The sequence below is a fragment of the Agelaius tricolor genome, unplaced genomic scaffold, assembly GCF_023055355.1.
Source record: "Agelaius tricolor isolate 1412-34295 unplaced genomic scaffold, bAgeTri1.0.p SCAF_3, whole genome shotgun sequence".
NCBI lineage: Eukaryota > Metazoa > Chordata > Aves > Passeriformes > Icteridae > Agelaius > Agelaius tricolor.
Genome location: NW_027269263.1, coordinates 2657758 through 2681817, shown reverse-complemented (window position 1 = coordinate 2681817; position 24060 = coordinate 2657758). Strand labels below are relative to the sequence as shown.

The window sequence follows — 24060 nt, the reverse complement described above, 5'->3', positions numbered from 1 at the left end:
GCAGTCAAATGATTTCTTTCACTGCTACCTTGCCTTTCTTATCTGATGAAACCGTGGCTTTATTCAATCTCAGTATTTTCCTCCTTTCTCAATTGTCTAGAATGTGACCAGATCAAATTTCTCCCTTCTGTCATGACCATTAGTAGCTTAGGTTTTTTTTTTTTACATGAAGATTTTTTCAACAGTAAAATCTCTCCCAGACTGTAGTTATATAATATTCAAGGTCACAGTAATCACAACAGAATCTACCTCACTTATTAGGACTGTGGTCATGGAAATGAAAATGCCCTGGGAAGATTTTTTTTTGCAGGATTTTGCTACTGCACACATAATTCATGAGACTTGATCCATGAAAGATGACGCCATTTTTAGGCCCATTGCAATGAGCTGTTTAGTATCCTAAATTTTTTAGTTGTGAGGTAAAAGTAAAAAGCCTTTGGGCTTCTTCTCCCAGAGCCTAAGGAAAGAAAAACTTTAACTACAGAATTTTTAGATATTGGTGTTGTATGTACACCAAGTGGCTTTAAATCCAAAGTGTCATATGATTAAAAATCAGCATTTTTATAGATGTACAGGGTTTTCCCAGGATCCTTTTGTGTTATTATTTCTTGTGTTGCCTCTGTGTCCTCCCTGTTCAGCTCTAGCTCACAATCATCCTCACAGGAACTATTCATGTCAGAGGAAAAGCTTTAATGTGCCTTTGGTGGTTTCACTGTGAGTGGAGGAAAGGTGACCCGGGGGGAAGATGACCAGCTGTAAAACTCTTGTCATTTTCTTCATTCATATTTGTCTATTTCTGATAGTCTTTTTCCTCTGTTCTGGATGTCTGGGGATATATTTGTTCTTTGAAAACTGTGAGGCCATATGTGATAATTTTCAGAGAATGCCAGGACAAGAAATTTGGTGCAAATTTCACTGAAAGAACAACTTGTTGCCAAAGGGATCTCCTCTTCAAGTGTCTTCTGACGTGAAAATACAACTGAGCCCTCAGTATTGAAAAGTTTATTGTAAACAAAGAGATGTGTCCACTCATTTGGTGCTTATGGTGGGCTCCCCTCCATGAAGTAAACACAGGATGTGATTTGTGGGGGCTCTGTCATCAGTGAAGCTGCACTGGGATGGAGTTTGGCTTGATCTTGTCAGGAGCTGTCTAGGGGTGACTTCAGCAGACACATCTGATGCCTTGTGCAGGCTGCCCTAGAACAGAGGCTGGGCAGAGTTAAAGAATAAAGCAGGGATTTATTCAAAGGATCTCCTCCATGGATGCACCTTGGGCAGAACAAGAGCCCAGCCAGGGCTGCACCCAAGATGAACCAAAATGGTCCCAAAATGCACGACCAGGCACGGAGTCTCTCACTGTGATCAGTTCTGCTCCATTTGCATCTTGCAGTTCATTGTCCCATTCCAGCTTTAGCCCCTGCAGTCCCACCCTGCTTGTTTTTCTCTCTCCAGCCCATGTTGTTTGTGCTCTTGGGCTGAGATTTGGATCATTTGTCCTTGGTCCCCAGCTGGAGCAGGAATTGTTTTGTCTCCCTGCTCTGTGCAGAGAGTTTACTATTCCCTAATATGAAGCCCAGACCCACACACTAAAGCAGCACAGAATCTGAAAAATATGAAAGCTAAAACCTGAGGCATCACATAGGCACTGCTGAAACACAGGCACTGCTGGATCAAACCTTTTGTTAAAGTCTTGCAAAGCAGTTAGACCTGGTAATGGCTGATGCAACTCTTATGTGGGAGGACTGTGCCCAGTCTCGATGGGGAGGAGCAAGGAGGACTCCTTTCCTTGGTTGGTGTTATCTCTTTAGGATGAGCTGTAATAGCTTGAGGGGTTATCTCTGCAATCCTTTGTGCTCCCATTGCCAGCATGGCAGGTGCTCCCTTCAGCACAGTCTGCTGAAAATTTGTCGTTGCTGTTTTTAATCCCGATTGAGCCTCTGACTGCTGCAAAATGCAGCACTTTAATAGCAGAAGTGGACTGCCGTGTGTCACAGAATATCAATATCATTGCCACGTTTTCCCTGGGTAAGAATGCCTCCAAAATTTGTGGTGGCTTCTAATCCATCTGTGTGGGCTACAAGACTTGGACTTGTACACACTCCTTGCTGTCAGCAGGATTTAAGGAAGTTTTGAAGAGCTTTGCTGTGTTGCAGCCTGGATGGTTTAGAAGTGCCCCCTTGCATTTCTGCAGGAAATCTGCACAGGATTAGACTCAAGTTTTATTCAACTGAGCATGTTTCCATCAAGGCAGGCCCTGTGCAATTCCACCAGTGAAAGTATGGAGGGCATGTGATTTCTGGTAGTGCACAGGTGGGCTGGAGGTCACCTGAGGTGTGGGGAGCCTTCCCAATAATGCAGCAAGGTGAGAGCATGCAAGGCAGAGGACGGAAATTGCTACAGAGGAAAAACACTGCTAGAACAACAAGATTTTGCTAACTGGTCTGTGTTGAAGGGATGCCTGACTGTGTCATCCTAGGGCCTTGGTGGGACAATGCAAATTCCTTGAAATTCTGCCTGTAATTCTGAAAGCATGATAGTTTGTTTATAGTGTTCCTGTAATTTGGTGCTAATTTAAAAATAACTTGGAAAAGTGTTTGACATCAGTAAAAATGTTCAGATCTTAACTTCAAAATAAACACAGGCTCTTGTAAATATGGACAAAGGTAAGGGCACTATGGAGAATCACAGTAAGAGACCCAAGACTGTGCCAATAGTTGTTAATTTTGAAGGAAGCATTAATTTCCTTTTCCTGTTTTTCAAGAATTTTTATGTGTAGGAGAAATGCCCCTGCTGCATAAACATTTTTTAAAATAATGGCTTTAAAGGGCATGAACGAGAGCCTGAATCCAAATGTTTTGCTAGTATTTAAAGACTCTTTGTTTAACTCTTCTTTTTTTTTTTTCCTTCTTTTTAACATAGCTATAATATGGCTGGAACCAAGATCAGTATAGGGCAAAAGTGGCCAAAAACCAATAACAGAATAATATCTGCCTGTCCATCATAACCTGCTCTGTCTGCCTGCCTAATACTTTAGCTAAAAAGAAAAAAAAAAAAGAGCCAAAGCAGGAAGAGGAAAGGATCATTTTCTTTCCTCTGGAGCTACAAGAGGGCAATTTGATCCCAAGTTTGGGTCACTTCTCACCATACTTCCTTTGGGGACATTTGTCATCCTTCTTCAGGGGAAAAAAGAAACACCAGGTGATGTTTGTTTCTGAGAACATCATTTGGGGGCACTCACATCTGCTGGTAGTGTGGACTGCACCTGGCTCCCTGGATAAATAGAGGAGGACATTTGGTGTAAAGAGGCTAAAATGGACCCACAGACAAGGGCTGGAGCACCTCTTAACTGCAAGGTGATCTGACATCAATTAATAAAATTCTTTGTGTGTGTTTTTGGGGATGCACAAAGCTCTTGGGGGAGATGTTGGAACCCTGGATGCTGAGAATTTTAAACTTTCCATGCCGAGAGGCACAGACCCTCAAGAGAACACTGCATTTGACCTGAGGCCGTGGAAAAGGTTTCCAAAATATAATGATAGTACTGGGATTATGGGTGTGTGGTTTGAATAGAAGTGTGTAATATCACAGGGTAGAAAACTTAGAGTTTAAGGTTTTAGAATACAGTAATGTATGTGGAGCTTAGATGGAGGTTTTAGGGCAGTGGCTGGTCCTTCTTCACCTTCTTCTCTATGGGTTTGGGTGGTGTTTTGTAATTGGACAGAAAAGTCCATGTTGCAGGGCACGAGGGATTAGTTACTGGGTTAAAAGTAAAAATAATTTAGGTGTCATTTCTTAATTGGGTATTTAGCCTTAAAAGACCTAGTAGAGAAAGATAGGCATTTTGTAGCTTGCTAGTAGAATGCTGTCGAACTCACAACTTGTAGGACTGTGATGTAGATAAGAAGTAGTAAACATTTGAGCCCAAACATGAAATATCATCTCTAGTGCTTCAATCCTGACCTTGACAGTGGCATAAAAGTTAAAGAATCAACACTCGGGAAGTGGGAACATCTATCACCCAAACCAGAAGAATTTAATCCACCTGGGACTGCTCTCAGCCACCCCATTGCTGGTAGAGTTTGAGCTGATGCACAGGTTTGTGGGTGATGAGCCCATTCCTCTGCTGCCTTTTGCAGCAGCTGCTATCATTGCTCTTCCTGCCACAAATGCCAAGAGCCAGAGAACCCTGGCTCCTATTCTTAGACCTCAGTCTGAGTCTGCAGAGTGAGCAGTAGCTCTACACATGAGCTCTGGGACTCATTGGGACAAAATGTGTCCCAATCTTTTATTGTCATAGATTGATTCAGCTGGCAAGTGGTGCAAACAAATAATCTGTGTGAAATTGTGAAATGTATTATTCATTTGCTAATTGCTATGTTTTCTTGAAGGGGGGCTCTCATCAGATATAGAAGTAGTAAACATGCAGAAACAAGGCATAGCATCTGATATTATTGTGGTATGGTGGAGAGTTGGATTGGAAATGCCATTATCCTTTTGGGGAAGAATCACAGCACATGGAAGGGTGTGGCTGGTCGTTTATGTTGATACAGTCAAGCAGTCTTTCTTCCCATCTGGTCACAAATTATGGTGGTGTTCTCAGGGGTCCCAGGAAGAGGGAAGAGATGAGGTTCTGACTCCATGTATCCAGAAGACTGATTTATTATTTTATGATATATGCATTACATTAAAACTATACTGAAAGAACAGAAGAATGGATTTCATCAGAAGGCTAGCAGGCAAAGCAAAAGAAAGGAATGGAATGTATAACAAAATCTTGTGACTGACCAGACAGTCTGAGACAGCTGGACTGTGATTGGCCATTAATTAGAAACAACCACATGAGACCAATCACAGATGCACCTGTTGCATTCCACAGCAGCAGATAATCATTGTTTACATTTTGTTCCTGAGGCCTCTCAGCTTCTCAGGAGAAAAATCCTAGCAAAAGGATTTTTCAGAAAATATCACAGCTACAACAAATGAAGAAAGAAAAAGCAGAATATCAAGAAATGTTTAAAGCCACTTTAAGTAATGGATGTTTTCTTAATTTACATGACCTCGCTAAGCCTCTTGTGAGAAAGCAAGTGGAGTGATGCAGCAAAAGGTAGCAGAGATTATGCTTAGTGTTTAGACCTTGGTTCTGTCTCCTTTAATCTTGATTCAGTGGCATAATTCCTACAACTGAAGACATTCAGGTAATGACTGACCATTTCAGGCAGTTCCCTTAGAATCCTCTCCTTGGCTGAAAAAGTATGTAGACAAAATCTTGGTGTTTAGATGCATTCAAAAGATGGGAACAAAACCATTTTCTTTAATGTAGAGTCCTAGTTTCCTTACCTGAAGTTTAATTGTGTTAAAGAATTTGGTAGGCATTCCCCATGTGCTTTCTAGATCTTTCTGCCACAGTTGAAAATGTATTATTTTCTGATCTCAGCTATCTGAAAGTCAATAGGAAAAAAGCTATTGCTTTGAGGTAAGTGTAAAAGAAGTGCCCTAAATGACACTGGCACAGAAGACAATGGATATAGGAACCATGTCTGAAAGTGTGATTTTCCCTTATCACTGATTTTTTCCAAACCATCATGCTTTCATCAAGCTACAAAGGACTGTAACACACAGGGCCAAGCCTGGAGAATTAGGGATGCTCTGGCAATCTGGTTTTGGCATGCTGAAGGTATATTCTACCTGTAAGAGGTTTTTCTCCTTTGCTTTGTGCTTGATTTTAGTAGACAGTCATGTCCAATGGCATGTGCTGGATTGACACAAAATAATTTGGATTTTATGAGTAGAGGTTATCATGGTAAGCATGGATCTTGTGTGTGTACATGAAAAGAGCTGCTTGTATCTCTAGCCAGACACACTACAATTATTTCTGATCTGGCTGAGAGCTGCACATACAAATGGCACCTGAGCTTTGTGCTCTTCACCTCTGGATGGAAGCTACCCTCCTCTATTCAGTATTTACAGATTTGAAATTACCAGCCTGTGCCTGTTTTGGTTCCTTTTTTTTTGGGGGGGGGGGGGGAAGGAACTGAATACTTTTTTATAACTTTCAGAATCTCTGTGGTAATTTTTGGTTGGGGAAACCATTGTACAAGGTTCTAGCTCCTACTTTTGGAAGCGTTTCGCTTCCAAGTGAGGTAAGTGCTTTTGGAGAATTTCACATAAGTGATTATTCTGTTAGATGTTGAAGATAAGAGGAGAGAAAGCCCAAAAGGAACTTTTTGGAAGTGGTGTAGGTAGAGCAAGCTGTAGGTTGAGGTAAACCACAGTCCTCACTTTAGTCTTCAGCTGCTGTTTGCCTCTGTTTAATAATGTTTGCTCTTCCTTTCTTTGTGGTATTTTGGAACATCACATGGATGGGGACCACATTAATTACTACTTAATTCAGCATGTTCAAATGGTAAACTGTAACTTAGGAGGTGATGGGGTAGAAGAAGCTTTTCTTTGGCCCAGGATCCCACTAGGACAGGGAGCTGTGGATCAGGGAAGGAGCCATGGCCTGTTTGATGCTGGGATGCTGCCTGGCCTTTCCATACTCCATGCAAGACTAGGCAAGGCTCTGCACTCCCACTCCTTTAGCTGTGCTTTTAAGGAAGGATTGTGAAGCATCTGGCCCTCAGCTAGAGAGTCAGAAGGCAGGAAATGCCTTTGTGCAGCATTTGCCAACTGTGGTTTCTGGTATGTTGGTGGGTGGGTTCTCAACATGTCCATCTTGATAAGAAAATGCCTAAAGCCAGACCCCGCTCATCCTTCATCAAAGGATCATTTTCTTTATCTCCAGTTTCAATTAAATGTGGTGTTTCTAAAAACAAAAAGGCACCCTGCTCGTCTCACAGCCACATTTAACCTCTTAGGCCTTGTTTTGTGCACCAGGAGTAACTAAGTTACAGCTGAGAATCGGGGCTTACCTTCCCAGTTCAATCCATTTCTCTTGACTTTCTCCAAATAATCTTGTATCCCCTGAAATTCTGCATGTCATATCTTATCATAGGTGAGAAGTCTTTTTCAGGGAATATTTTAGAGGACAAAAACATAACAGAAGGTTATAATGGTTGAAAAATTGTCCCTGATTTCTTTTTGTAAATTATAAAAATGTAAACATAAAAATAGTCTCCTGTCTAGTGAATATTATTATTCATATTTTTCCTACTAAGGAAGAGTGGAGAAAGAAAACATCCCACAATTTGATTGGGTTATTTGAGACATATATAGTCTGGGTTTTGTGTTTTTAAGAAGTACACTTTTAAAAAATGTGTTTGGGATTCAAATGGAAGGGTGTGGACAAAGTCGGGTTTTGAAAAAAGACTGTATTTGGGAAGAATGCATTTTAAATAATGCTGATAGAAATAAAATACCAGCAAAGGATCTACACTTGTTTCTTTTCTGTACAGTTTCTTACACCCTCAAAATATCTACTATCTATTAATGTTTGGGTTCAGAATTGGTCCAGATCAGCTGTTTTTCTACAAGTTCCTAAGTGATGTGGATGTGAACTTAAATTGCATCAAGTGATGCAGGAGCCTTTGTCCATGGGGGTGTTCAGAGAGGCAGGACCTGCTGCTGGTCCCTTCCCACTGCCAAAGGGGGGGCATCTCCTCTGGGAATTGCTCCAGTTTCTCCCAGCTGTGCATTTACAACATTAAAAAAGAGCTAAGTTAAATCACTGAACATCACATCAATACTTGTTAGCTTACTTTTTGCCAGACCAAAATGAATTTGAATTAAACAAGTGGTTTAATGCTTCCATCCTGCTTTTAGGTTCTACCTTGGCATTTGGAGCTGAAGGGATTTTTCTATTTCCTTTGTATTCTGAAATCCTCTCTTAGTCTTAAGGTCAGAATTTCACAGCAGCTTTTGGTGTAAATAAATGAACGCTGAGGAAAAAGCTGCAAACCTTTCCCAAAAGAAAAAAAATTGCTCTCAAGTATTGGAAGTGCTTGAAATCCTGCCAAGTTTTTGAAAATGCTTCTGATTTCTTTCTTTCAGACTTTTCTGAAATGTTTCTTTTAAACACGTTCTTAATATTTTTGAAGAGCTCTAGTGAAGTAAAATGTCTGGTGGCCATTTTAATGAGATATTTCTAATTATTCCTGTGGAAGCCTTAAAATGTCAGAAGCTCTCTAGGTGTGAAGATAATGCCTTAAGAACAGGTTTGTCTTCAGTTGCCTGTGCTTTGGAATGATAGAAAATTCACTTTCTGGATGTAAGTTTTTTTAGACTGGAAGGGTAAGTTCCTGTTATAATGTCTAAATTTAGGAGGAAGTTTGTAATACTGCATATGCTTTAATCTCTCCCCAACCTCCAAATCCTGTAAGAGCCCCTGCAGGAGGAGTTCCTGGAATCCTTCCCATCCCATGAGGTTTATTCATAAAATGTGACACTCTGAAGCCATGTCTCAGGGCACAAAACATCATCAGGGCATCAAAGTATAGCCACAGTTCTAAAATTCAGGCTGCAGCTTTTGGCAGATCTTGAAGGGGATGTTTACCATTGGAAAAAGGAATTTTTTTTTTCTTTGTAGCCAGTGGTTGATATTTCTCTTTGCATCCTGGATTGCTACTGACTCTTTTGATAGCTATTTTATTTAAACCTCCTTGAAGATAAGTCTGTCTGTTTTGGGGAAGCCTACATTTCTCTTAAGCCTCTTATTGTCAGATTTTCCAATTTTTTCAGCTTCTATGAGGAGCTGGGTTTAAAGGGAGGATATTGGTTAGTGGAGAGTTGCAGAGATTGCAAACCCATCCCAGCCAGTGAGAGCTGACAAGGATTTCTTTTATATTTAGTGGTGGAAAAGGGGATTTTCCTGTTCTTTGAGGAGCAAAATAACAGCTGGGGTTCAGACCCTTTCTTGCAGCACACCAGGAACCCCTACAGGGTAGTGCAAATTTGGCAAAGTGCAGTGATGTGGCAGGCCCAGGAGATGCACAGGGATGCTGATCCCTGTGAGAGTGGTCAAGCCACTGGGTTACAAAGATGCTGAGAAGGAAGTAATTCAGCATTTTCCAGTTCCCTTAAACACTCATAGCTGCTTTTCCTGCTGTCATCTGTCACTGCAGATGGGAAGAAACCAGGGGCTCGAGAGCTGGCTCACACCTGTCCTGTCCTGGTGGTGTCAGGTATGGCCAGAGAGCCATTTTCCAGGAGAAGCTAGGAAGCAGAGATGGAGTGCCTAAAATCAGAGTTGTTCACATGGTGTTTTTATAAATTATAACAGCTTCCAGGTAATTCAGTGCAGAAATAAGTATTAGCACTTGAGTATGCAAAGAAAAATAGTTGGGTCTTTTATTGCACTAAATTTAAGTAATTTAAGCTCTCAGATCATTATGCCCTTGATGCCCATGCTGTGATGCAATCACTGAACATTTATCACAGAATAAATTATATTTGGAAAAGACTTTTGAGATCGAATCCAACCTATGACCACAGTGAACTAGACTGTGGTACTGAGAGCCACATCCAGCCTTTTTCTTACACACCTCCAGGGACGGTGACTCCACCAACTCCCTGCATGCTGACCACCTTTCTAATTGTCTAATCACAGAAAGGGTCTCATCAGTGAAGAAATTTCTCCCAATTTTCTGTGAAGAAATTCCTCCCAATGTCCAACCTAAACCCCCCTCCTGCAGCTTGAGACTACGTCCTGTGCTATGGTGATTCAATTTTAATTTCTTGGTGCCCTTTTATGTCTATTACCATGAAATAAATCACTTTTTTCTTCTTTTGAAAGCCTGTAAGGGCTGGATGTGGCAGAGCCCCAGCAGAGCAGGCAGAGAGGAATTCTGCTCTGCAGGGAGAACTCTGCTCCATGGGCCAGGTGCAGTGGGTTTGCATTTTTTCCTTTTCCCACTGCTTCCCTCTAAAATGTTAGGTGTGAGCCATGGCTGGAGGCAAGAATCCAGCCTTGATGGAGCAGAGTCCTGATCTGATACGACAGGACTTGTGGAAGTGTTCAGCCCCTACCCTTTGTTGCTTTCAAGAGGGAAATTCTGTTAGATTGTACAGATGAGACTGGAAGATTTCGTGTATAGGTTTCCCTAAAATGAGAAGAAAGGAAAGAAATCTTTTTTGTGCATGTGGTTTTGTTTTTGTTTCCTTCAAGAAAGGACAACTGTTGGAAAAGTAGGTGTTAGATGTATCCTGCTTCTTGAGTCGTCCATGGAGTGTTGCACTTCCAACACCATTTAATGCCCTGTTTGGTTCCTCCCGGGCAGAAGATGGCAAGGCTTGCTGCACAGGGAGAGTAAGTTGGATGTGTTGCTAGCTCATCTTTATAAACTGCAAATGGGTTGGGATGGGAGTGCTGGGGAGGTTTATCAGACAGCAGGAGCTGTGAGTCTCGGAGTCAGTGCGGAGATGAACGTGCTGAAGGAACCTCTGCTGTGAACCATGGAAGTGAAGGAGTAACAGAGACAGTTCAGATCCACCCTCTGCCAGTTTGCTAAAGAGGATTTGAATGAAATTGAATGTACAACTAGCTCCTAATTTCCAAAGCATTTTTGTGTGGGTTTAGCAATCTGATTCCTGTCAAACCCAATGACTGTCATATTGACGCAAATACCAGGCAATATTTAGAAAATTTAGGAAAGGTATTTTGCCAAGCAAGAGAAAAAAACCCAACCCCTCTCTTTTAATATGCATTCCTGTAGGAATCAGAAATACAGAAGAAAGGGGAAAAGCATACTGAAGTGTTGACCATTCTAACAAAAATCATACTGTACTGGTCTTTTTTTGGAATTTTTTTTTTTAAGTTTTCCACTGGCTGGAGGCTTTTGAAGGAAAGAAAAGAAAAGACTCATCTTCTGTCTTGAATTAAGTTAGTTAATGATTAACAGAGCAGTGCAGTATGTGTGGTGCCTTTTAATTAAATCAGAAGAGACATGATTTGGACAAGATTTTAGTTTCACTTTGAAAGTTATTAAATAAACTGACACTGTTTGCTCTCCAAAAATTCCTGGGAGCATCCGGTTAGCTGGTAATCCCTGTGCAGCCAGTGAAACAAAGCTGCTTCTAAAACACCTAAGGGCCACCACCAGATAGTAAAAATGATTGGTCCAGTCAGACAGGGGCATAACTGAGCCTTAACCTGCATGGAGCAGGGGCCTGGTCTGAGGATCCACTTTCAGTTCAGGGATAACAAAGGTCCAAACTGAGTGTTTCTGGTCAAGTTTGCATTTTGAATACCTCTGAGCTGTTCAAGTGGCATAAGCTGTTGAACAGTTGGTGCCTTTGGTGGAGTTTGGATGGCTTTTGCTGGCTGAGTTTATGGGGTTGTTTGTGAAGTGAGATCCCGACTGGGGCTTGGATGTTGCTCACCAGTAAAATTCAGAGTATCATAAGACAGGAGCTTTAGGTACAGGAAGGTCTCCATAAATTGGCCCAGCAGGAAAAGCTCTTCTCCTCACAGAGTTGTGTGCACACATTCATATAAACTCTCCCAGCAGTGAAGGATCAAGCCCAAAGCCTGGGCTCAGACCCTGGCTTCAGACTGGAGCAAGACACTGGATGCTCTTGCTGGCATGTGGTGCCACACAGGGGTGAACAGATCCAACATTTCACACCCTGAGCTTGCTGTTGTTTACTGATCTGTCTGTTAAGGAGCTGTAGCTGAGGCCTCCACCCATGCCCTCTCAGCAGTAAAATCAAGGCAGAGCCTGTTTTGCCTGGAGATGCATCTATCATCTGTGTTTGTATCACACCTACCACATTGTGGCTCCTTCTGGCTTTTGTGGCCAAGCTTGAAGTGAATAGTTATCTTTGCAGCACGCCTCCAATATTTTAGAAACAACAATAATCTCATATAAAACCTGTTGTTGAAATTACCCATTGCCAGGAACAGTTGGGGCAAAGAGAGCTTACATCTGCATTATTGGCAGCTTTATGCAGCTTTCTGTTTTGTGGGCTCTGCAAGTATTATCCTACATGGCTGTGAGCAGAAGTCCTACAAGTCTGGGCTTTGAGTGTTATCCTTCACACTGATAAAGCTGAAATTTATTAATAGCCATTATGATTCAGGTATAAATGAGAGACAGCAAATTTTCAAGTTGGAAAGCCAAAATAACAGATTGCTTTTTATTGCTGTGAGTACTGCCATGTGTCTCTGAAATGCATAAAACACAAAAGAATGGGCATGGGTTTGAGTGGGGAGAGAAATGGGCTCCTGCTCAGAGCATGAGGGCACCAGAGTCTGTCCCTCCCCTGTGGCAGTGCCAGGGCACAGGGAGAAGTGATAAAGCCTTTGTGATTGCTTCCCTCTCACACTTTCCTCCATTCCAGTTTTCTGGTGAACAGAAATTATCTGTATCCTGGTGGTTATATGGAGACTCTTGTTTGGATCTCCATGTTTGTTTGAAAGCAGTGAAAACATGACATAAAACAAAAGCTGTGCTTTGGTGGAAATGGTCTCTCACACCCAGGAAATATGATTTTGCTTTATTTCTGGATTTCCCCATAAGTGACTGATAGAGAATGGAAACACCAGCAAATATGTTTTTCTATTCAAGTTTCAATTTACAGTGATAGCTCTTCTTGGAATATGATTTTAACACTTGTCATGGAGTTTTTGTTTACTGTTACAGCCATACATGCAGTCAGTAATTTTTCTATGTGAAAAGCAGGATAATATTACCTCAAAAACTGAGGAGAGCCAGAGAAAATTAAATTCTCTTCCCTGTTGGGGACCTGACTCCTGCCTGCACTATCAAAGTCCATCCTGTCTCAGCAAAGCAGGCATCAGATAGGATTGAATGCTGCATGGACTCTCTATGGGTCTTATCTGGAGCTACATGTTTTGGAAGTGTTTATGATTGTGGGCTGCAGGCTCTTGCATTCTAATGTACAAGGCTTGTGCTCCCAATCCTGCAGAACCTGTCTATGCAAATAGTTCTATCTTCTGATCAGGCATTTGCTACCTGGTAATGTGTCAGTGTGAACATGCAAATTCTGCTTGTGTGTGGCTCCATGATTTGCACATGCAGATGCCCAAACCTCCATATTTCAATTTGAGTATGTATTTTAATACATAAATCCACATAAATAGCTGGGTACTCACAGGTTTCATTGAACACGTTAAATTTTTTGACACTGTTGCTCTTTATGGGCACCCAAGTAATTATAAATATGGGATAGAGTTAAAGAATGAAGGGAAGAAGAGATATCATACTTGTAGGATGGATTCTTAATCTAGAATCTTGATGGAGCTTGGCTTTTGTGGCCAAGCTTGAAGTGAATAGTTATCTTTGCAGCATGCCTCCAATATTTTAAAAATAACAATAATCTCATATAAAACCTGTTGTTGAAATTACTATTACCAGGAACAGCTGGGGCAAAGAGAACTTACATCTACATTATTGGCAGCTGGGTACTCACAGGTTTCATTGAACACATTAAATTTTTTGACACTGCTGCTCTTATGGGCACCCAAGTAGTTATAAATATGGGATAGAGTTAAAGAATGAAGGGAAGAAGAGATATCATAGCTGTAGGATGGATTCTTAGTCTTGAATCCTGAAAGAGCTGGAAAACTTACGAGTGGGAAATAGCAGAATCTCCTTTACTTGGGATATTTACAGCTTGACTTGGGAAAAAAAATGCACAGTAAGAGACAGCTCAGCATTATTTGATGACAAAGTACAAAATCTTGTTTTTATATGTGCTCAAGAGATACACTCCAAGAGCTCATGTATGAGCTGCCAGACTTTACCTTCAGCATGTGATTTAATACACAAAGTGTTGTTCATCTGTGAAATAAATTCCCTGCTCACATGCCAGTGTCCTAGAAGGAAATCTCCAAGGATGGTGAATGCAGATGCTTTTTGCCCTGTGAGATGCATCCACTGAGTTCCCTGCAGTGAACTCTATTGGGACATTTCAGAACAGACCTTAAAAAAACCAGCAGTTTGTCTGCTCCGTGAGAACATGAAAGAAACTGTGGCATCTTTCATTTTCCCAGGGAGGGAACAGTTAAAAATATTCTTCAAATAAGGAGCAGATGTTAATGTCATTAGAATGGATTTTCATAAAAAACATTTGTTCTCTTGCAAAATGCCAGTAGCTCTGCAAACTTCTCTACAAGTCTGCCTGCTTCTTTCAGACTTGTGGCACAGGGAAAGGGCAGTGCAGGGAGAGCTATTTACTGTCTCTGAAACCAATCAGGTGTGCTTCTGTAAGTTGCCTGTTTTAAAATTGCCTCAACATGGACCAAAGAGCTAAAGAAACATGAAGGTATTTGAATAACAGGACAAGAACAGTGAGCATCACAGAGAATTCCCTGTTGGCAAATAGGTACAGAAAAGAATAAGGTACATATGGAAAGTAATGGTCTGTGCCTCTGTTGGGTTCTAAATTCACTGTCATTTCAAAAGAAACAAAGATTCACAGGCTTTTTTGATCAGCTCACTGAAAACTCTGCCTTGCCTGCAGGAATGGTTAAAGTAAAAATAACAAACAAAATATTAAGTGGCTCTCTGGATGACCTCTGGACATTCTTATTGTTAGTATGAGTAGACATTGGAACCTCCCAGTAATAATTTCCTTTCTGGAAAGCTCTCATGTCTCCTTCCTCCTCCTCATTTTACTGCTTTTAATGTTCAGAAAGTAGGAAAGGCCCTGTAGTTCCTTTCCTTGCTGCAATAGATGACCTTACTCTCTGCTAGAGCCATTTGCCTTGAGTTCATTGGCATGAACGACACCTCACAAGTGCTTTAGTGTGGTTAGCATTTGTTTGCTCTAGGTTTTTTTCCCTTTCTTAGGGTTGTCTTCCTTAGGGGTTCTGGTGTCCTAGATCTCTGAAGCATCAGGACATACAAGGAATGCAGGTTGAGACACGTCTCCTGCCCCATCATTTTTTTGTGCTTTAGATACCCATGTGAATTTTTGAGGTTATCTGGGAGGTGATTTGCCTCTTGCTGCTCTATATGCAAGATCTTCACCTCAGGGCCACAGTGTACTGAAAGTATCCCTCTTGGTTAAGGTACTGAAGTAAACAACAAACATTTGGCTTCCAAATATTAAAGGGATTATGAAATGCAAGGATCTATAGCTGCTTCAGATCCTGCTTTTCCAAGGGGTTGCAAGCATGGCATAATAACAGCTTCTTTCAGGGGAGCCAGTTCTGCACTGCTGCAAGCTTAGGGAGCTGCTGGATCCACAGAATTCACAGAATCGCTGGGTTGGAAGAGACCTTAAAGACCATCGAGTCCAACCCAGCCCCAACACCTCAACTAGACCATGGCACCCAGTGCCACATCCAGGCTTTGTTAAAGTGACTCCACCACCTCCCCAGGCAGATGATTCCAGAACTTTATCACTCTTTCTGTAAAAAACTTTTTCCTAATATCCAACCTGTATTTCCCTTGGTGCAGCTTGAGGCTGTGCGCTCTGGTGCTGCCTGGAGACAGAACCCAGCCCCAGCTGAGCACAGGCACCTTTCAGGAGCTGCAGAGAGTGGTAAGGGCACCCCTGAGTCTCCTTTGCTCCAGGCTGAGCACCCCCAGCTCCCTCAGTGGTTCCTCACAGGGTTTGTGTTCCCAGCCCCTCTCCAGCCTCGTTGCCCTCAACAATGGGAATGTTTGGCATTGCCTTGGCTGAGCCCTCCTTGGGTGCTGCAAATAGGATGGTCAGATGGCCCTGGAGCTCTTGTTGAAACAGGGATCTTCCTCAGCTGGATGGACTTTATGGTTTACAGGATGGGCACAGCTCTGAGGGCAGCTGGGTGAGGCTCCTGGGCACTCCCCAGGACACCCACCCTGCTCTCCTGTGGGATATCCCAGCTCCACATGGCCCTGTGCTCCTCACCTCATGCAGCGGGTTGGCAGACCAGAATTCCAGTATATTTTATACACCCAAAGAATAGGGGGTTTGGTGTACTTTAGAAGAAAGGGCTGGGTCTACAGAAGGTGTGCATGAATAAACAGCAACTTCATGGGGTACTGCAGGCCTGTTTCTGTGTGTGTGTAAAAAAGCCCTTGTACAGGGGAATCATTCAGTTATCTAAAAAGCACAGGATTGTTACCTTTTCACAAAAAATCTATCTCATAAAAAACTGAGTGAGAATTTTTGGGAGGAAAAAAGATCCAGTTATTGCCTATGGAAGTACAGCAGAGCATAAATTAATATCAGTGTCCTGAGCAAAGGGCAGCTGTTGGATTCTTGAAAGCTCCGAGGAAAAAGGAGTCAGGGTTGCTGCTCCCCTGGCCCTGCAGCATTGTCCGTGGCTTTGTGCAGAGGGTGGCCTGGGTGTCACTCCAAGGTGAGAGTGCCACCTGCTGAACCCACACATTCCTCCCCACGAACAGGAGAGCTCACAGCAGAGATTATTTCCCTTTGGGGTACTGATCCTTCCACACCCACTATAGTAATTTATGAGGGGTAACAAGGTCACAGCCTGGGGTGGAGGAGCTGCAGGACTGCACAGTGAGTTGTTTCAGTTTGCTCACATTTTTGGGCTTTGAGGGGAAGGGATATGAGAGCCAAGCATGTGAGACTGGTAACTGATGGAGCCTCCATTGAAATCTGTTTGCATTTCAATTTCCTGCCCTGCTCACCGGATTACATGGAAGAACACTGAGGACAGTCGGTTAGGCTGCGTTCAGCTCCAGCCCCGGTTTTAATCCTGTTGTCAAACAAAAGATGGTTTTACCTTGACTGCAAGTTGAGCTTGCAGCAACTCCCCACCTCCTTGGGTTTGTTTGTGTTTAGAAATCACCCTCAGTCCTGAGCTGTCTGATCCAGCCTGACCTTTCACAAGTTAGACTGGATGCAAGTGCCTGCAAAATGCTTAGGCAGTGATTTGCTATCAAAAGGGAGCACTGTTCCCTGGACCATTATTTTGTATCTGGGTGCTCTCATCTCTCAGCAGGCTGGAATGTGACTTTCCTGTGAGCAAGTGCTTGCAAAGGCACCTCTGTGCAGTGCTGAGGCTGCTCAGATGAGCTGCCTGAGCAGAATCCCTTCTTATGAAAGCTGAACGGGAAGCAAGAGTTTGTTAGGCAGCTTGAGCAGCTGAGGAATCTGCAGGAATTTCTGTAACTGGGGTCCCAGAAATGATGAGGAGGCTCTATTAGAGAGAATACAGTAAAAAACATAATCATAGGATCACAGAGCAGAGGGGAGGGGGATACAAGAGAGATAATGAGCTTGACAACAGGCAAATACAGAGTGTCATTCCAGGAGCTGCAGAACCAACCAAATGGTTAACCTGTGGGCTGGAAAGAGCATCCAATGAGTCTCACATGCCTGAAAGGATAATGGCATTTTTATTATCTCATTCCACGCCCTGATCATCCGTCCATTTGCTCCCTGGAGCTGCCAGCAGCTTGCACTGATTCATCCTCTGCAGACATGATCAGCAGATCACACTGCAGGCAGAACTTGTCCAGCCTTTCCAAGTGAGTGGCCAGTTTGTTATACCTGTATGGATTCAGCCTTTTGGTGCTGGGGTGGTGGAAATGGCAAGGGGAGCAGAGCAGCTGGGAAGCTGCTTGAACTGGGAAATAAGCAATAGATTGAGGTTTTTTTGCTTCTTTTTTTGCTATATTGTGCTCTGTTGTCTAAAATCTTTGTATTCATGCATTTCTCTTACCTGAATTGCAGAATTCAAATTGTTCAGTGGTAGAAGGATACGTTGGGGGAACTGGCTGCTAACTGGAGTTCTGTTGGTGGGAAGTTTGCAGAAGTTTCATAGTTAGTGTGAAAGCTTTCGCGTAACTCAGATTGCTTAATTCACTGAGTAAATAAAGTCCTCATGGCACATTCATGCCTGAATGTGGAAGGGAAAGCAAGAGGAGAAAATCAATTAGCCTGTGTAATATCGCCAGTAATATAATCTGCTTTATCCTGTCTTGTATTGTTTTGTTGGTCTGCTTTACAAGTTGATGAGTAGGAAACAGGACACTGCTATATTTCTAAATTGCTGTGACTTATTTATATAAGGGTTTGGTTTAAAGATTGGGAGAGGTTTTGAAGAGCAACTGGGATTTCTCTGCCTGTTTTTAGAGTTTCCAGCATGAAATCCTGTGCTCTTGGAGGGAGAGGGAGCTCAGGGATTTCTGAAACTCAGCCCCTCCAAGAAGTCCCTTCCAGGAATCTGAAATCCTTCATTGTGATTTCAGAAACTGGGTAAAAAAATAATTTAACTAAGGGCATGTCAGATGACAATTTTTTGTGTGTTGTTCTGTGGTGAAATACAGCCACAAGCCACAATAGGCAGCCCTCCCATAGTTCTGTATGGGAACAGGGAGCAGCCATGGGGGAGCACCAATTTCTCTGCACTCAGTGCAAGGGGAAAGCAAGGGAGGGGAAAGGGCAAAGCAGGTGAGATTTGGACACTTTAGTGTTTATATAATAATAATATATTTATATATATATAATCATATATAATTATATAATTGACTTGTGATACCTGATGTGGGGAGCTGGCCCTGAGTCCAGGCTGGACCTCTGAGGTGACCTTGGGATCCTTTTTAGTCTGTGCTGGACCTGGTTTAGTGAGATGTCAGGGTCTGGCTGTTTTGTTTAAAATACTGAGGGCCACTGGATATCCTTGCTGGGAGATATTCTCCTCCAGTCCTTTCTGGGCAGGAGAGGGAACCAGCTGTGTGCTTGGCATATCTGATGTGTTGGGGGAGTAAAAGCTGGGAGCAAAGCCTTAGCTTGAGTGTGAAGTGAGTTCACTAAAATCAGTGAAATTATGCCTTAGTGAAAACAATCCTTTTCTCTTGGAGCATGGGTAGCTACTGTAGTGTTGTTTTCCTGCACTTTGAGAGTCCTGGGTCCTGTAACAGCTTCTAACAAAAGCAGACACACCTTGAAAACCAGACATGGGTTTCTTTTGTCAAGACTCACAGTAACATGCTTGGGGAAAAAAAGCAAAGTTCTCTTTGGCAAGGACTCTGAAGGGAAATCAAATGAGCGGCAAGAACTTGGAAACTGATTTATTCCCTTGTAACAAACATCTCCATGACCTCAGGCCAAAAGAGGGAAGACACCTTTAGCATTACCCACAAAGGTTTCTTCAAAGCATTGCTCAGAGAAATACATGATGAAATACTGCCCTTCCCAGGCTGAGGCATAACGTAATCATTCCAGGGGCTCATGGCTTCTCAGGACATTGCAGGGGAAAAGAAAAGGAGCATTAAAATCCTTTATAAGTCCACTCTCTGGAGACTCTCCAGGGAAAAGGGGGAGGCTGTTATTGCATTATTTTGAATGAGGTACAAGGTGATTGTTAACTTCTTGCAAATGTCCTCTAATGGCCCCTTTATATGATCATTTCATCTGCATCGTTTAAAGATATTTTCTGTGCTTTCAGTGGACCTGTGGTATTTGTAGAAAATTCTGTAATTGCTAGATAGCTGAATATAATCCTGTTAGCATTTGATACACTAGAAATTAAAAGCAGAAGCTCTCAGTGGAGCCAAGAAATTCTGGTTGGCCTGAAAACATGAAGTCTGTTTAATGAATGTATAGGGATTGGCTTGGCTTGCTGTGCTGGACACTAAAGTGTTTACTGTGCAAGTTCCTAGAGAAAACAGAAGTTCTCTTTGCCAACAGGTAGAATATTTTCTTCCAGCATATGATAGCTTCTGTTCAAACTCCAGTTTCGTTGTTGGAAGCTCACTTTTTGCAGCATTTTCTTTGTATTGTAGGTTATCTTTTCTGTATCTTGGCTGGGTGTTCAAGACTGATTTCAGCTAATTTTTTTAGGAGATGAGAAGGGTTTAAGAGGACTCCTCCACAGATAGCAGTGGTGTTGGTGGCACTGTGTTATCTGGTTAATTCTGCTCCAAAAATTGATGCTGATAATTTTCATTTGAGGCATTCTTCTTCTTCTGGTCTTCTCTTTTGACCATCCTCTTCATCCCTGTTCCCCAGTGGGCAAAGGCCTGAATCCTTAATTTGTAAAAGCCTTTTCACATTGCTGAGGTAATACAAGAAGGACATAATGTAACTACAGAAATGACGCACAAAGATGTTTGCCTGTAGTGAGGATATTTTTCTGGTTTGGAAGCAAAGAATCCCAGTCTCAATTTCTGAAAGTGGCTCTTCCCCAGCAGGGACATTTTCGATTGGGAGTTTGTGTGGCAGAGAAAGGACAGGTCTATAGGGAAACATCTGAGATTTTGCAGCCTTCTTGCCTCAGTGAAAAATGTTTTCAGCTTAAGAAAAGCTCTCAGGAGCACAAAGCTGGAGTGGAGTTTGGAGCATCCACCTCAGTCCTAGTTCGAGACTGTGAACATCAAGCATCTAAAGTTTTGTCAGAGAACAAGTGACTTGGAAGAGTTTCGTGAAAATTCTGAGCTAAATTCTCTACCCTGTGCAAGCCTTGGTTCAGGCCAGGAACTTGCTGTGAATCCAAATGCCTGAAATGAGCTGTGAGAACTGCTTCTGATGAAAGGTAAATTTAGTAAAACCTAGAAAATATGGGAGCGTTTTGGCCAGAGCCCTTTCAGAACGGTTCAGAGCAGAGCTGGTTATGAGTTCATGTCAGGTTTCTGAAATTGGCTTTGTCTAAATTAAAAGAATAGGAAATACTTTATTTTTTAATGAATTTTTCTACACCTTCTACGTAATAAATTAGTGAGTTTTTCTAAATAAAAAAAATCTGCTTTTAAAAAATCTTTTGATTCCAATTGACCTACCTTTCAAAGAGAAAAGTAAAAAGAAAAAAAACGTATATGAAAGATTTGCTTTCCTGTTCCAGGCTGAATTAAAAAAAAAACAAAACAAAACCCCAGCCCTGAACATTTTCCATATCACTTCACCCTGACAAGGGTATTTGCTTCTGCTTCAGCAAAACTAGAAAATTCATTGTTAGTGCAGATCTTAAATCCAGATAGTTCCTCCACAGCCACACTGTTGGCATAGGTGTTCAACCAGTGGAGGATGGGGGTGGTAGAGCTTTTTTCTGCTTCTTCATACCCCTGCCTTCCCCTTTCCTGCCAAACCTGCACTGCCCTTCCACCCTCTTCCCGACTCAGAGTAAACCAGGAAAAACTCAGGGAAATTCTCTGGTGATTAATTTAGGCCCTCTTTGCTTCTCAGTTCATATATATGTACATATTTCCATATAAAGCAGATGAAGTCAATCATGTCCAGTAAATTAAACCCAATGCTTAAAAATGTAACCAAGAAAAATACTTCCATCAGTCATTGAAATAATTGAAACATAGAGGCTCAACTTACTGTAACTTTTCACTCTACCCACATTTTACTTTGTAAAAAACATTTGAAAAACCCTTTCTTGCACTATTTTCATGTACTATTTGATTTATATTTTGGGATGTGTAAGCTCTTAAATGTGGTGAAAAAGTCTCCTTGAGTTCAGTAAGGCAGCTTGCATGTATAAGTGACTGCAGAGCCAAGTTTATAATTATATATCTGTATAATGTTAGCCTTCATACATTTATCCATTCCAATTTTAATTCTCCATTCCATAAAATCTATGATCAAATTTTGGAGCCCAAGCTAAGCTGATGTTGTCCTTTTTAGTTTAGGACTCAGCCCTTTTATTCTCCTTCTGTGCTTTCCTTTTATTAGCTGCTTTCTTTTTGTGCTGATGTGCAGCACATATTGTTAAAGGCACTTATTAGAGCCGGAATTTTACAGCATGGAGACTGTCCTAATAAGGGAAAAAAACAGCCCTTTATTGGTGAGGTAAGAGAAATCAGGCAGTGGATAATTTTTTTTTGCTGATTGAGAGGGATAAGGTGCGGTTTGGCAGGTACCGCATTGGTTTGGCATTTGCTGACACGGTTCCTCTCTTCTGCAGCTCAAATCCTTTGCAGAGCAGGCAGGGAGGGCTTCCCCCACTCCCCCTTTTGCCTTGCTCTCCCCTCTTCCTTCTCCTTTTCACAAGTGCTCAGCTGCTGCTGTGCAGTCTCACCCTGACACTCAAGCTGGATGTGGTAACGAGACATTTTTGTGAGTCCAGCAGTGCAATGCTGTAATCACTTTTTTGGGGAACAGCAAGCGCTTTGGAAAACTGTTTTCCATGTGGGCTTTTTTTTTTTACCTCTAAAGCATTTGAGCCATTTTTGAAGCTGTCAGAAAAATCACACTGTACTCCAAAGTATTTCAATACAATTTCTCTCTTCTCCAAAACCCACTATTGAAGAAAAGTACTAGCTGCAAGGTTTAGTTGATGGCTCATCTGTTTTTTCCTTCCAATTGCTTTGGATGTGCATTTTGAATTCCAGAGATGAGCTGCACATCCCAGGCTTAAGTACAGGCTTCACATCTGAACTCAATGTAGTTCCTTGATTTTTAAGCTGAATTATGGTGAACAAAGTTTCAAATGAGGGCAGAAGCTGGTGTTTTGGGTTTTTTTGTTCCTCAGCCTCTGTTTATCTCTTGGTAAAAGAATACTTAGCCAAGTATTGGCTCTGCCTAAATTCACTTTGTGCTGCATCAGGAGACTGACATGGATGTAAAGTGGCTGCCCCCTTTCCACCTGGTGCTCTGGTGTGTTTCTTTGATTGTAGGAGGAATAATGGTCAACTTAGTAACTAATACCCAGTTTTCTCTGTCACTCTCTTGCTTATTTTCTTCTGAATGCTGTACATTTGCCCGCATCACTTGTGAAGCAATTTTTTTCCTCTGCTCCCCACCGTGGTAATCCTAGATTACATATCCTGTCATAATTGAGGTTAGCTTACTGTATGGAAAGGATGTGAAAGACAAATGGATAATAATAAAACAGAAAAGGAAAATAAACAGCTTTAGTAGCAGGGGTTGGAGGTACCAGTTCACATTAAGCAAAATATACAGATACACCATTAGGTGTGGACTACTCCCAAAAGCTTAATAAACAATCTTTTTTGGGGGATTGGTAGGGTTTGGTTTTTGGTTTTTTTTGGTGGTTTTTTTTTTTTTTTTTTTTTTTTTGCAAGATGCCTGTTTGTGTTCAGACCCTTCCTCAGCCAGCATTTCTCTTGAAGATCAGGGACTTGGCTAACTTTGTCTTCTTTTTTAATTTCCATCCATCACTTTTCCACATACCTTGACTAAGCAACAGTGAGAAATATTCAGTTTCTCATGAGCAAGACTGGCTCCAGCAGAACCTGGCCTACCAAGTGGAGAGGATTAACTCCCTGCAAGAAGTTTCACTGAATCTTTTTCAGATCGCTTTCAATTTGCTTTATTCCTCTCTTTAGCAGGATCTGGTCCTCCAGCAGGTCCTTGAGGCATATGTTGCTGTAGTACAGAACAAAAAAATAAAAGATGATTCTGGTTCCAGACTGAACATGATTGAGGAATATCTCCTATATTGTGTGCTATGTATTTTAAAAAATTAAGAAAAAGGCTCCTGGAGAAGCCATCCATGTACATTTGTTTTTCTTCCCACGATTCTTCTGGAAATGTGGAGGCCTGTCCTAGAGGTGTGTCCTTGAGACCAATGCACTTGACAGTACAGGATGTAAAATTCTGGCTTCTGTTTGGTTTGCTGAAGCCAAATTGCCCACAGGCCTTTTTAAGCATAAAAATATATTACATGTTTCTGAACAGGAGGTTTTTGGCTTGCCAGATTCCATCTGCAATTCGTTCAGCACTGGAGTTGCTGTGGTGTGATTACAGAAATACCTTTTAACATCACAACTGTTGCAGTCCTGGCTCCTGCCTTACCATGGGTTTTTGTTTTTTGGGGGTTTTTTTGTTGTTTTGAGTTTGTTTTTGCTTGTTTATTTTGTACTTCTTTTGTTGTACCTGATTTAGTGGAGTTTGTGACTCAGAGGATTGTGGGATGGGTGAACCTCACAAGCTCAATGCGCTGTGGCTTTCAGCATCCATAAATGGTGTGTGCCACCATCATCACAAACTGATGGCTGGGGTGGAACTTGTGCAGTCTCTTGGGTCATTTTCAGGTTGTTCCTGGCTTTCCACCTCCCATGTGCTACAGTGACATATCCTCCATTGTTATGTGTTTCCTTTCCTCCCTTTTTTTATTTTTCCCTTTCAGTCATCTCTGTGTTTTATTTGATTATTTTGCAAAGCCCAAATGAAATGTGTTCTAACCTTACTGTATTCTCTTGCACACTGATGTCTATGAAAGAATCCCATTTT

At 41.9% G+C, this 24060-nt stretch overlaps 1 protein-coding gene across 11 annotated transcripts in view; it reads left to right on the top strand.

Moving 5' to 3' along the window:
* The window catches only part of CALD1 (caldesmon 1), a 173161-nt gene that overhangs the window by 105895 nt on the left and 43206 nt on the right, over positions 1 to 24060 (top strand). The window contains exon 1 of one of the 11 annotated variants that reach the window (XM_071422129.1): positions 17118 to 17387. The exons of the other annotated variants lie outside the window; for them this stretch is intronic. Coding sequence (XP_071278230.1) covers positions 17341 to 17387 — 47 coding nt within the window. The 5' untranslated portion in view covers positions 17118 to 17340. Of the gene's footprint in view, positions 1 to 17117; positions 17388 to 24060 lie in introns of those variants that run through there. 11 annotated transcript variants of the gene reach the window in all.